The following is a 15621-nucleotide window of genomic DNA, read 5'->3' as shown; positions in this document are numbered from 1 at the left end:
AAAGCGTTGGAAATGACAGTCACATATACAGGACAGCTGCATTTATTTATGGGATATGGAAGAGGACATAATTTTTGTTAACTTATCCTTATTAAACTGTAACTTTTAAATTAATTTTATTTAACATTAAGCCAATAATATCTATATGTTTGGTAGAATAACTATTTAATATATTTAATAAATTTATCCAAGTGTTCTCGGGCATAACGAGAATGTCTTATAACAGAAGAATCAACTATTTTTTATAATCTACATTATTATTATTTTTTAATTGATCTTTAAATTTATTCGTAGACACCCTGTACAATCCTAAAATACTACCGTTCGTCGTATAAACGTGTAATAAAAGCTCTCGTATTGATAACGGACGTCCAAAAAGCTTCTGCTTTGAATCGCCAAATTAGCGTTTTCAAGTGTTTGACGTCATCGATCTCAGATGATGCTGTGTATATTTTTTTTTTTAACCCTTTAGCTGCCAACTTCCTTGCAGCGACGTGCATCAAATAAGAGACAAGCGGCAGTAACGCACAAACGGTTGGAAAACTAACGGAACGTCGATTTTCCAAGCGTTTTCGCGAATAGGCAGAGTAAATTGCCAAAGATTTATATTGGACTTTGTTATTTATTGGCAATGGTACAACAATCTGTGTAGCAAATCTATGAGATGTTAGCTGTAGGTTCTTTTTGTGTTAAACACATAAACAAAGATAAACGACCTATTTGTGCGAAATTAGACGAAATGCATCTATGTTTATAATTGGTCAAGACGTGGGAGTGTTATATATATTTAATATACAAAAACCATCGATATAATCATCGCTGTTATTCTTCACTCCATGTTTATATACTCTGTTAAAATTATAATTTTAAAGTAATTATTTATATTTTGACTGTTTATATACTTTTCTTTGACAAAAAATACAATTAAACTATGATTACATGGCATTGTATAATTTTATAAATTATAAAATAAATTAAATAAATTATTGTCGCAGAGGGTCACTGTGGATTAGGAATTATGTGTTAAATCAATCGGGGAATTCCTGACATTGGGAGTTTCAAAAAAATTTACTTGAGACTCTAGTCTGAAATTAATACAACTACATCACTAGAAATGTTTCCAGCGCTGAAATTAAATATTGTATAAAGAAGAAATGGGAAAAAACTCTTTATACAAATTGTCAATTAAAAATATATTCGGAGTTACTCTAAAAAAAATGTACTTGTGTAAAAAAAACAGTGGAATTATTTTTTATTAACAGTTTTAATAGTATATAAAAAATAAAATAACCTACTTCAATAAGCGAATTGTAAAAATATATTTCCTTATTAAAAAATGGCTCTGCAATACTAAAATACGTAAATCTCCGTCTCCCGCTGTCAACTCGCTGTACGCGCCCGACGGAACTACTAATTGGCTCGCTAAAGACTGTAAACAAACTTATTGTTCTAAGAATATATGGATATGCTATTTGATGTAATATATTCTTTAATGCGCGTTTTCTTCGGTTTTTAGCAAGAAAACTGTAAGTACCATAACTACAACTGAATCATCATACTGTATGCTGTTTAATGATGAAATATAATCTATAAGCAATGTAGTCTTTTTCAGTTGTACTACTAAAGATGTGATCTCTTGAAATAAATATATATTCGAAACTCGAATAGAGGTAATTTTTACATATGGGAGTCGAACCCGTGTCTTTCAAGTGTTTTAATAAAGTATATCTTTCAATATCAATTGACAAATGAGAAGATTTTCTAAAAATTGTTTATGGTTCTTAGTACTATAAAAAATCCTCTTGACAAAGGCCGCAAGAATTAGGTAGATTTCTGCATATAAAAATGTGTAAGGGTATTTCAGTTTAACATAAAAATATACCTAAAATATTTTTATGTTAAACTAAAATACCTTAACTTTTTGAAATAGCCATTATTTTGAACCAAAATGGCGGTTGTATCAGGCAATAAATTTTTTTTATGGTAAATATTATATAAATTAAATTTGATATTATGTCATAATAATATATACATAAAAGTTTTCTATTTAATACATAAAAATATTTATTTAAACCTTTTTTTTTAATCAATATTATTATTAATAAAAAAAGTTGTTTTATAAAGTTTTGCATTATGCTAAAAACACATGTTATCCTGAAACTCACAAATTTTAAAATAATTTTTTAGATGTTTTCCTACGCGTATAGTACAAGTGATAAGTGATTATTAGTTTATTTAAGATGCTATTTGGCAAACAAATTATATTAAAATTGTAAGACCCAAACTATATTTATTTTATATTCGCTTCACTATCGTCTTTATTTTTAAGATCTTAACATTTACACTCTTTTTGATTTATTGATCAAGCATCCCAAGTATTTAGCACATATTCAAAAATATACTATATAAATTCATGAAAAAACGTGGTGCACAAAAAGAATATGATTTAGTATAGTAATTAAATATACATTGATTGTCACCCAATTTGTTTCAGTTAGTACAACAATGATTTAAATGCAAACATTATCGGCTCATTCTTTTGATTTACATACATCAACCATCATTGCCTTCATGATTTAAATATATATTTCAAAGCTCATAAATTTAATATTCTCTTGGGGTCATAAATCACAAAACATATATTTTATCGTCGCGTTTTCTTTGTAACGTCACAATTTTTTCGAAGCAAAAATCGCGTTCCGCTTTTGCCGTTCTGTTTGTTACCGTTTTATGCGTAATTAGCATCCACGCGATTTATTATATTTTCTTGGAATTTTCCCGTCGAATGCTGCGTGAGATTCATCTCGCTAACAACGCAATTTTCCGCTCGGCCATCGAATCTACACAACGGACTAGAATATGAGTTTATTTCGACGGGTGACAAAAGGGCGCTGTCAGCAATTAGCAACTTGTCCCGAAGGTCGAAGCGTTTGCGATTTTAACTAATATTTTTACAGCTGTACAGCGGTTTGCAAAAGAGTATTTAAGAAAATGAGATCGTTACTCTCCATAAACGCAGTCGTATGACCTCTTTCAGTCATCACCGGTGACGTCACGGCTGAAATCATCATGTGGCGTGTCTCGTTTTAATCTCGTCGACTCATACGAGACGACAAAAGACAGCAGCGCTAAATACTGAAAAATCTAGCATGTACATTCAACTTCCTAGAAATGAAAACACTGCGTTACTCGAACGTCGATATTTATTTAGCTAGAGCAAATATTCGATTTCCATGAAGTGTGAACATAATTAAATCAATTCGTGTTATACTAAGTCGGCGCTTGTAAAATAAATTAGTGCTTATAAATTCAGCGTTTACAATCTATTACACGTTGCGTGCATTATATTATACGTGTAGTATTTATAGAGATACGTAGAGGAGAACGATATGTTGATAGATCCGCCGGCTCGGCTTGCGCGACTCGGTCATTCCTTGAGTGATTTAATTTTGATGTGTTTTTGTCTCGGCGAGAAATAAATACGTGAAGCAGAAGCCAAAATACTTCGGTATAGATAAATTTCGCGAGATGCAGCGTACAAAAATCTGAATTAACGACGAAATCAACGTTCAAGGTTCGATGAACTCGCGGAGTAAATGAATAATTAAAAACACAGTCAGGGGCGAAAAGGTTATCGAGCGATTTTTGAACGCCGCTTATCAAAATTGTCTATGGTCCCAATTGAGGTTATGAGCGGGCGCCGGATGAAGTTTGAAGTATGAATCTAACATACATAGGCATTGCATCACGCGTTAGTCATATAACGATCGATCGATGGGAACTAGTAGTGTTAAAATCGATCTCTCCTCTAGCGGTTTTTCGTCCGAAAATATCGCATCTAATTCTAAACGATTCGCTAATTATCACGAATTCGCAGCGCGATTAAATCGCGGCAACAAGCAATAGTTGAGCTGCTATATAAAAAATCAAGAATACATCTCGGCGAAAAATAGTTTTATGGTTCAATTACATAAAACTTCGAACGTCGGAAGCGAAGGGGCGTATGACAAGTTTGAGGTTAATCAGCGGAAGACTGTCATACAGGGTTGCCAACATAAAATAAAAGGAGAACAAATTAAATTTGCATTTTACGTCCTAATTGCACTAGTCATGAGTCACAGCTTCAAAAGACAATTAATCGCTGTCATGTAGTCTGGATATGGACCGAGGATTGGCAATATGCTGCATTTCTTTAGATTTTTTCTGGCATTGTTCCATTGAATCTGACTGGTTGTTTATTAGCTTTAAAAGTAAAATAAAAAATGCTCTTTTGCTTGCACTGCATATTGTGTTCAGAAAAGACATTTTAAGATAATCGTTTTAAGTCTGGAGTACCTTACGTCTCTTAACCGTGAATCATAAAAATGTTTTTTCACACCCTTTGTTACAATTCCCATTGTGATATTTCGTTATTCGTCATTTCAATATTATTTTATGTTGTAATTTAAAACCAAATGAAAAATAAGTGATATTTTAATATTCATAAAACTCATTCCTCAAACTTTAAATTTTGATTGTACTCAATAGTCAAAAAAGTACATGTGATACATTTTTTACGCTGCATTACGTAAAGCGATTTACAAATCTCAAATAGTGGCCATTTTTTTAATTTTGTACTGGTCTAAAAAGCGGCGAATTTGACGTACGCGTCAGGTCTTCACATATTGAACTCGTTTATAACTAGCATTCTGTAAATAGGTAATATCCCATTTAATCTAGTTTTTGTCGCCCGAGACTAAAATTCCCGATTTTTTGTCTCTCTTTCGTTATAACACTTTCTAGCAACTATGAATTGTGATTGATTTTATAAAAAGAAAAGTCGCTTTAAAAATAAAACAAAGTTGTCTTTAAGAAAACTACGCTTGTTAAATGATTTGCTAAGCGTTCAAAGAAGATTTCCCGGCATACCACATAATCAATTTTCAGCTTTGAAATCGCATTAATGCGTGCATTAAACGCACATGTTTGTTTATTTGCCAGTACGCTCGTTACAAAGTTGCCGTTGGTTAAACAGTTACGAGCAAAATTTAACGACAAAAATGAAATCAAAAATAATTCAAAAGCGCGAGACTCCCTTCCTGGTGTTTTTTTTTTTTATTATTCTTATTTTACACCATTCTATATTTTCTTTTCTTTTCTGCACACCGCCTGTCGTAAATCTGTCCCGTCAAAATATTCCGCAACTGTCCGCGGACGTCCCAGATAATTCACTATGAGACTCTGGTGTGTAAGTCGACCGTATAAATCACCGAAGCGGTTTTCCGTTGCTTGCTTATGATACAATCATTACGTCTAATAACGTTAACGGATGACTGTAACGTTACTGCATCGTGATGTACATCTAATATTAAAAACACGTGGTATTTTACATTAATGTATTGTTGCGTTTTGTAGTGATAATTGAATATTACCATCTACCTCTAACCAAAGCAATTTTAAGTTGAAGTCGATAGTAATGCACTACCTTGAACTTTATTGCAACTAAATTTTTAAAGCTTAACATCAATACAAACAATTTATTGTACAAAATATACTATAATTTACCGAAAATGCGTCTTGAGAATATTCGTTGTAGTCGTCGATGATTCAATTGGTGATAGGTGATTCTTACCCGAGTATTCGTATCTGAGAGCATGTTGTGACTGTGTGCGCATCTCTTATAATGATCCTCTGAGAAAGCTTGGGCGAATAGGAGACGAAGCCAATTAAGAAATAATCCGATTAGGATTTAACCACACCTTAATAAATCATAAGGGTACGTGTTTACTTCTTAGATGAATTTTAAAGCTTGTGAAGAAACTAAATTAAAAAGTATTTTTTTGATAAAAATTGAAAGCTTTCTGTTTTGCTGATTTTTACGGTCAGTTTCAAAGTCATTGCTGAAACCCCATATATTAATGTTGCATGTTCTCTTCGGATATCTTACTTATAACTTGTAATTTTATATAAAGAAAATTTTGATGTTCAATTGGTAATACAGTGAGAATATATTTATTTATTTTACATTACTTGTTGCCTTGGGAGGAATATAAATAATATTGCAATTTCTTTCGTATATAGCTGGTTGGTGACATTTACACTGTAGCAGTTTTCACTGATGCTAAAACATTAAGCATCCACTAACTTATCATATAACCATTTTACATATGTTTTTCGCTTGTCTTCAAATATTAGTACAATATTAATTTAGACACAACAACGTTTGCCTTGAACATTATTTACATTGATTATTATTTTTTTATTACTATTTCTTATACCTTTTATTGCAGTTGCAGTTTGTAAAAAATTAATGTTACTGTTTTAATTTTTTTATGTATTTAATATAACTTAACTAAGTAAATTATGTACTTATATAGTACATCTTTTAGTTTTAATGTGGATATTTTGTTAAATTTCTAAAGTTTTATTGTTGCAGCAGCACCTCCACTACAAATTCTCACGTGCCGACATTGAATAATAGTATTAATACAATATTTTATAATTAGTTTGGTGTCTCATCTTAGTAATAAAAAAATGCGTAAATTTTTCAAGCATATTTTAAGAATTTTTAGTTAATTTCTCTTATTTTTTGTAAATGTTTGAAAATAAATATATTTTAGTCTTGTATAATTTTATTCATATGTTTATTTAGCTTTTACTATCTCCAAGGATTGGTATGTACAAACCTTTAAAATTCATTTAAAATTAATTTTAATTAAATTTAAATTCTGAAAAATATCAAATTTATCTATAAAACGCTATTTTACGAGGTTTTTTTTCGATAAATTATTTTTTCAACTGAAATAAAGAGTCACTTTGACATAGCAATGGAGCAACATTTTTCTTTCGTGATTATAAAAACGCGTTAAAAGTTTAGTTTTTAATCCCCTTGTCACTCTGTAAAATGTGCAACTTGTCCATTTTATTCCTGGGTCTGTTCAAATTTTTGTTTATTCAAAATGAGCCCCGTATAAATACATAATCTGCTGTATATTAAAAAAATATTAATGGACATTGATAAGGCTATCCACAAGCAACTGTTCAGACACACTTAGATAAAAAAAAAAAAAATAAAGGTAAAAATATAGACAATTGGGTACCGCAAGAATTGACTGAAAGGCAAAATCAGCAACTTTTCGGATTCTGTTCTTTACTAGTTCTTAGAAAAAATATGGAACTATTCTTGAAGATATTCATCACCTATGATGAGAAATGGATTTTCTATGATAACCAGAAGAGACCAGGACAATAGTTAGATAGCAAAAAAGCTCTAAAACTGAGTTTAAACCCAAATTATGTAGACAGTATAGTGATATTCTGAGTAAATAAATCATAAATCGGTTCTTAAGAATATTACAGCAAAATCATATTTTAAGAAAATTAAAACTAAACATATAAAAATAACCATAAAGCATCTGAGTATGCTAAATAGATTTGAAACGATTTTGCTTCCTGATAATATTATTCCTACAATCTTGGTAGAAAACTTTTGGCTAGAGAAACTTCCATAAAGATCTCGAAATCGCTTTTGAGATCTTTATGAAAGATCTCAAAAGCGATTTAGTCATTCAAACTATTTTTTTTAATTTCAACGGAATTTAATTTCAATCTGTCTCTAGATCTTAACTTAAATAAATAGAGTTCTTTATATTTAAAAACTATCAAGAACAATACATGTTGTTAACGTACTCTTTGATCTTAAAATGAAATGACATTTAGACCACAGTTCAAGGGTAGGACATGAAGGTCCGCACCTTGATATAAAGGAAGGCCCTAATGGAAAACTTGGCAAGAGCTACTAAGAAGTTGTAATTAAACACCGATAGCGACGACCTTTGCAGAAATAAAAAAATGTCGAACAACCGTACTTAACAGCTGATTCACACTGTAAATAAGTAAATAAATAAAAGAAGTCAGGCGCCAAATGAACGCATTTTTCATTGCTATTGTTACGGCAGCTAGCAGCAAGACTTGGCGATTGAAATATTATCTTTTTACTCGCGATATTTGCGAGTTCTTTGGTTAAGCGTTATTTCTGTCGTTTAAAAATAACGATAACTGCCTAGGGTCAATTGTGAATGGGGTTTTGCTTTAAATTGTTGCCAAACGGACTCGATTTATCACAAGAAAAGAATGTTGAGTTGTGAAATTAGCTTATATTTTTTGCAGATCACGTATACAATACGTACATATGTATATATTATAGATAGGTAACACAGTTCTAATTTTTAGATGAACATATTGTTCTTTGAAGTGCTTACCTATTGTTATCATCTAAGAAATCATACTATTGACTTAGTTTAAGTCTTAAAACAACATCATATAAAAATTTCCCTTATGGGCTAATAAGAAAATTTCAATTAAATGAAATCAAGATAGATAAAAACTATGGTTGATTTTACGTAGCACATTTACACTTTCTCGCTAATTTATTACTATCTACATTAGTAAAAACTGTTTTCCTTTATTTTCACTCATAGGACACGTAACACTTATTTTATTGTGCTACCAATATTAATAGTCTGTGAGATCCGAATTAGTAAATAATATATTATTATATATAATTCCGATCTATAAACACAATTTAGGTTCTCTCTTATTTTTCCAATCTCACAAATAAATATCGTGCTTAATATTTAAAATAAAATCCAGCTAGATTATGCATATACATGTTATATATTGATTATCTGTAATAAAAGTTTATTATTATAAAAACTTACATCACTGATTAACAGACTTTGAATTCAGTATTGTATTCACTACTTACTAAATAGTTGTTACTTGTGTTCTTCCATTGTAACGCATTGGGCTAACGCCTGGTACGTTGCAACTGAATATTTACAATAAATAAATTTAAAAAAAAAGATCACAATGTTTAAATTTATATCTAATACAATGTTAAAATTTTATAATTATAATAATAAATTGAGGTAAATATAAATTATAAAAAATAAATCATTAGCCTGAAAATATTTAACCATTACAAATGTAAATCTGTACTCACTATTACTTTTCACTATATTTATTATATACCTTTCACAAAATATTGGATTAAAAAATAATAAACTAAAGTACTATTTTAACACTTGATGATGATACTATAAAGCGTGTTTACATAAAAGCGTGTCATTGTCTGGAATCCAAGTGAAGCAAAATACTTTGTTTTTTATCAATACTAAATTATATACTCTTTCAAATGATCATTTTAACAGTACTTTATATTTAAAACAATAATGTGTTAAGCTACATAGCACGTTTTTGCTAAAAATGTGTTTTGTTATTTTTTTAGTAATTATGACTTTGAGAAGAGAAAGAATTCTGCTATGTTCTAAAAATCTTTGAAAGACTTGTTTGTTGAAATTTTTTTGTAAAAATTGGAAAATCTCTACCATAAAATATGCTATTAATATACAGATCGATTTTTAAACGACTAAATATTTATGGGTATATATTTATTTATTGTAAATTTTTCGTTGTAACATGATGCAAATGCGTTACAACGTGCTAAACACAATTAACACCTACAAGTGAGTAGTGAGACATCCAGAGACGTAGCTAGGTTGGGACTAGTCGTTGGGACATGGCTAAATTTAATTTTCATATAAAATCATTTAATTTTTAACATTTAAATATAAGGAAATTGACCAGTTTGCTACAGAAAAATCAAGAAACATTTCTATATAGATGATTTATCTTTAATTCTTACGTACATTTTTCTCTCAATAAAATTAATTTGTTTATTTTTATATAATAATTTATTTTTGAATCTTTAATATTAGACCTTTAATTAATTTTTACAGACCATTATGATGAATTGGGAAAACTGTTTGTTATATTGGCTACTCTTGTTAATTATTTGTTTTTTTATATATTTTTAATATGTACATGTAAATTAACAAATTTTTATAAATCATTATTATTGTTTTTATACTTATTTTCCCTTAATTAACTAGATTATTAAATTATTATTAATTACATAAATGAATTGCGTAAGCAAATAAATATTTAATAAAAGATATTAGTTTTATAAAATATGATGTTTACAATATATAAAAATACAGAATTAGAGTATAATATAAAACTACTTCAATAAAATTTATTTTACCATTTGAAATGTGTATTTGAAAATTGTGAAATATGTATAAAATAGGAGAGGGGCGCCACTTTGATAGTTTGGCTTCCTCAGACGCCAAATACCATAGCTACGCCTCTAGAGACATCACTCCTTAAATAATCAAATAATTTTAATAATTATAAATAATTATTATAGTATACAATCAATAAGTGTCACTATTCCAATTTTATTTTAATCATTCATCACGATATTCATCCGTGAGATTAGAAAAATCTAAGAAAACCTAATTTGTAATAATCGATTGGAATTATAATTTTATAGTAATTAAATTCGAACTCATGTCTTTCAGGCATTATCATTGATTAAATCGCAAAACTATTATGCTTTTATATTAAATACAAGAGTTTCTTTGGGTTTTGGTTAGCTTTAACGCCATGACAGCATATGTAAAAATTAACCGATGCAGATGCTTTAATGATTTCGATTTATGACCTTCTTTTCATTTTATCTTTTCGCATTAGAGCAAAAAATAATAAATTAAGACAAAGAATAAAAATCGGATTATTATATTGTATTCAATTCTTAATGATTTAATTTGAATTTATTTATAAAATTTATTTTCTTTTTCTGCTTGTTTTGAGATGAGAAAAATGTTGTTTTATTTCAAGAATCGTTGAAAGGATTATTATGTAAGACAAGACATACATTTATTTACTTATTAATTTATCAAGCGATAAATTTAATTACATTAAATCTCATTAAACAAAAAAAATATTCGGGGCTATGTCATGCATGCATCTTCATAAAAATATTCGTTTACTATTTCTAACTCAATATTATTTATTCAATAGAATAAATTAAAATATATCACGGATAATTATAAAATAATTCATTAATACGTAAAGTCTCCAAAACTTTTTTTAATTTTGCTAACGTCAATATCTCTTTCTCTTTCTAGAATTATAAATGCAGTGCTGTTTATAACATGAATCATAGGTTTAGCTACGGATTGAAGGATATGTTTTTCAGACGTGCAACAATATAATATATCAAAACTTGAAGGATAGGCGTTCTGCGATATCTTACAAACAAACACGCACAGGAAATTAATTTATAGCCACTGTACATTATGCACGACGATGCTCTTTGAAGTCAAGCGTATTGCAACCATTTTGGCGAACCTTCAATAACAAACTTCAATAATTCAACAGGCGTGAAAGATTTAATTACACGCCATACGCTCTCGCAACGTCCGATTAATTACACTTTTTTAATTTTCTAGGATGGCAACACTGACCGACGATCACGGCCATGGCCGATTTTGGATATGTGCAAATATTCCTTTGGCATCTCGCCGCGTGTTTTTAAAGCGCCGCCATTAGCTTTTTTTTTATTTATTTCTGTTCCATCGACGGCGAGCGCAATGATTTTATAGCATAACCGTCGAATGCCGTATTAAGAGATTTGAATCAAGGGTTGAGAATATTAAAGACGAACTTAATAACATCTTGTTGCGAGATCATCGGTGTAAGTAATTTAGGTATTAAAGTTCAAATAAACTAATTGTTTAGTTCGCCCTTAATATTCTCGGCGCTTCAATTGTGATTTATGATTTTAAAAATGAAGTTTTTGAGCTTATAATCTTCAGCTCCTCCGCCACATGATAATGAGTAATCTTTCACGTGTGTCTTCTGAAATTGCTGTCTATCGCATTGAGCGGCACGTGTCTATCTCCGGTTTCTTATCAGGCAGGGGGTCAAAAATAGCCGCAAGACGAACGGATCATTAGCGCGCCGGCTTACCTCCTGGATCTTGAGGCTGGTCCTCACCACCTTGCGGGTGACTGCCGTCTCGTAGCTCTCCTCGATGGTCTCCGCCATGGCTGCTGAGTGTACAAAATCCGGCACCGTAAATCCGTGTTGAGTTTGAGAGGAAAAGAACTGATCCGTTCACACCGTTCGGTTTTTTGTCGGCAGTCGGAAGCGCGTCGCGCTGTGCGCGTTCCACGAGCGGCCGCTAACAACTGCCGCGAACTAAAATAAGTCGCTCGAGCTTTCCCTACGTCACTGGCCGCTAGTATATGAGGAAACTGGCTGCTAGGTCGTTCTTGCCTAGGCTAAATCTATAGTAAATTATTTAGATTTATCTATTTGTTATCGAGTCGATTGCCGGTCGGAGCTTTGACAAGCGAAGCTGTAAAATTTAAGAGCTTGAGTAGATTCGACTAGCGCCTCTGGCGGTGATTTTCCGAAATTTTGGATGGGATTTTCGCGTGAATTAGCTGGCTCGACTTATTATTGGTAATTCATTGTGTATTGTTAATAAAATAAACCATTGTTTGAGTTAACGGTGAAGTAGGTAAGCTTTATTTCTTGGCCAATAAATGTAAGACACATCTTACATATTTTTACATCATAGCAAAGCCACTAAGACCAATAACCAAGTTTATGGAGCATTGCTAACAGTAAACAGATGCCAATGTTAGCTTAGAAATTTTAATTGGGCAATATAGATTTAAAAGATAACATCGTTAGTTGAATCAAATCCTTGACAAACATGGCTTATAGTATAGGAGCATTTAAAACATATTGATCAAGTTATTAGAATGGATATTTTAACGTCAAGCAGAGCGGAAGTACACGTGCGGTTCTTTCTAATCAACACAAGGAATCCATAGTTTTTGCACCATTATAACTTATCTGCGGAAGCAGGAAGTAGGGGCATTTGTCCCCCTTGACTTTGGCCAGAAAAATGCATCTCATTTAATTAAATACTATAAATCTTAATGAAATATAAACATTAAAAATAATTGAAATGACATCTCTGAATCTAAACCAGAAATTTTTGAGTTATTCCTCAAAGAAAATCTACAAAAACAGTTTCAAATCTATTTTGAAAATATTTTTCAAAATATCTCACTTCAGTGAAATTATATCGGAAAACATTTTCACCAGTGGATATTTATTTTTACCAGTAAAAATATAATTTATCAGGCAGGTGCTAGTAATATTATATGATTTCAACTTTTTCTTTTGTAGTATATATTATACATTAACACACTTATCATTATTTATTTACATGCAATTCGCAAATTAGTATTTTGAGTGTAGTTATATTATATTTTCACTAGTGAAGTACAAATACATTTTCACCAGTAGATATATACTTCTACAAAAAAATTTAATTTTACTAATGGGCGCTAATAAAATTATATTCTGCTCTAAAATGTCTATGAAACTTAATTTGATAGTTGCGAAACGTTCATTTGCTGTTTAAACCCAAACCTTATCTACACGAATTAACCAAACCCAACATGATCTAATGAAAATTCTAAAACTAATTATAGTTTTAGAACTTTCATTAGATCTAATCCAAAATACAAACTAAATTAACTCATCTCTCAGGGGAAAAAGGAAGTACAAACAGACGTCGCGTCTTGCATATTGCTACATAGTTTGTCTGCACTTCGATATTACACTACGTTTAAAATATAATATAGCTATCCTTACCGATATTGCTACGGACTTCTAATATAAGAGTATTGATCAAAATGTATTCAAATTGAATTTTGGTCAATAGGAGGGCGCAAAAACAATTATCACTTCTCAGAAGTCAAAAATTCACATCAAAAGCAATAAAATCGTATCGGCGCCGTCGCAGTGAGAACGCTCGGTAACGAGCGTTCCCGTTTTCTTATCTGATTAATAATAAAGTTATTATATTACTAAACCAAAGGTAAGATAAAAAGATTAGAGTAGTTGAGAAAGTCGTAAACTATTTGTTGCCATTCAAAATTCCGGTCTCTTTCTTTCTTATTAATATAAAAAAATCCATATTTTTTGCACCATTGTGCTTTCGGTAGCAAAGCGTTGTTCTTTTAATATAATATTTATCTGTGGAAGCAGGAAAAAAGGCACATATAACTACACCTGATTAATATGGTAGCTGCGGCATCAAGACGGTGTCGTTTTTGACCAAAAAATGTTTAGCCAGGCGTGTTTTACGTGGTGCAAAATGCAAGAGTTGTTTGCCTACAATTATGTTTGTTATAAAAGCTTCCAAGAAAGCATATTTTCTAACATCTGGCACAAATCTATCCTCTCTTATAAAGCGCTATTAGAACATGAATCGGATGTAAAACAGTAAGAAATAAAAAAATAGTTAAGAATTTATATTTAATGAAAATGCTAGAATTTGATATACATAGTTTAAATAACACAAACATGTCGTACAAAGATTTAAAAATAAAATAATTAGTGCATTTTATTGTACGATTAATAAAACTAATCAATTATTGATAAATAAATTTAATTAATAGACACTGTTTCAACCACCAACAGTTTCATGAATTTCTGATCGAGATTAAGATTAATTATTATTACACTTATTAAACATTCATCAGCAGAAAATATAAACAGATTTCTGACAACGGGCTTTATTTTCGCTGCTATTAACAAGTGCGGGGTTGGTGAAGAGAGAGAGAGAGAGCTTTCATTATCTTTATTAAAAAAAATAACAATAAATCAAGCTTTAAAAGTATACCTTGCATCAGTTAAATCTATCTACCTTGAAACAATCACAAGAATCGCACAATAATTTCTAAGCTTAATGGTCTTTCATATTAAAAAATTCAGGCTATTAACAAAATTATCTGCACAATAATTGTCCACATATTAAGTACTAGTCACAACTCCCATTCAACATCACTTAACTAAATTTGCAGCTTGTATCTCATCTTTTGACATATTTTATCCTGAAAAAAAAAATAAGAAATATAGTTTAAGATTCTTCAGAAATTTACCTTTTTCTGTTCTGCCCCCTTCCGAGTCAATGTTATAATTTTTTTCTTCTTCATGTTCTCTTGATTCATTTTCCTATTTCTATACTGTTCAGTTTATTAGTTATAGGTATGTATAGTGCACATAATGTAATATTTCATAATATATCAAATTTTTATTTAAACAATGTACTGTGAGTAATGCATTAGAACAGCACTGTTCAACTACCAGCCTGAAAAAATATTGTGTATTATTATTTTTAAGTTAAGAATTAAGAATGTAGCTTTTTATACATAAAATTTAATATTTTTTTGCATTTTAAAGTGAAATATATAACGAAAATAAGTAATCATATTTTTAAATAGTAAACCGACTAATGGACCATCTGTTGTTTATAAATAAACTTTTCGTGTCATGTTCTTATTTACGATATTTACCAGAGATAAACATGAACATAAAATAATGTTTCTTCTGGTTATATAATATTAAATTAATTTGTTTACATCTTCAGATGAATACTCCAACGTTTGAATTGCATTTACAAAATTACTTTTTCATGTTGCTATAAATAAAATGCAGGATTTTCAGCGAGCGTACTTAACTTGCAGTCAGCCGTGATTAGTGGGCGGTAAGAAAAAAAAGATCAAAATATAATTTCCTGTAAATCACTACACACATTGACATATTTATGATTTCATTTACATTTTTTTATAAGTAAAAATAATAAATATCCATAAATTTAATTTAAAATATTACCTTAGTGAAATATCTAGTGTTCATTTATTAAAA

The 15621-nt window shown here is 30.1% G+C and overlaps 1 protein-coding gene across 8 annotated transcripts in view; it reads right to left on the bottom strand.

Moving 5' to 3' along the window:
* The window catches only part of tmod (tropomodulin), a 105744-nt gene extending 93655 nt beyond the window's left edge, over positions 1 to 12089 (bottom strand). For 5 of the 8 annotated variants that reach the window (XR_015811341.1, XR_015811354.1, XR_015811353.1 and 2 more), the window contains exon 1: positions 11857 to 12079. Coding sequence is in view for 4 of the 8 variants with exons in the window: in XM_088197309.1 (XP_088053435.1) it covers positions 11857 to 11934 (78 nt within the window). In the remaining 4 variants the exon portion in view is untranslated. Of the gene's footprint in view, positions 1 to 11856 lie in introns of all 8 variants that reach the window. The other 3 variants (XM_088197302.1, XM_088197310.1, XR_015811352.1) reach the window with 2 other exon arrangements.
* Positions 12090 to 15621: the final 3532 nt, after the last annotated feature.

The sequence above is a fragment of the Plectrocnemia conspersa genome, unplaced genomic scaffold (assembly GCF_051122295.1).
Source record: "Plectrocnemia conspersa isolate PC_06_02 unplaced genomic scaffold, ASM5112229v1 ptg000011l, whole genome shotgun sequence".
Classification (NCBI taxonomy): Eukaryota; Metazoa; Arthropoda; class Insecta; order Trichoptera; family Polycentropodidae; genus Plectrocnemia; species Plectrocnemia conspersa.
This window is presented reverse-complemented; position numbering and strand designations above follow the sequence as displayed.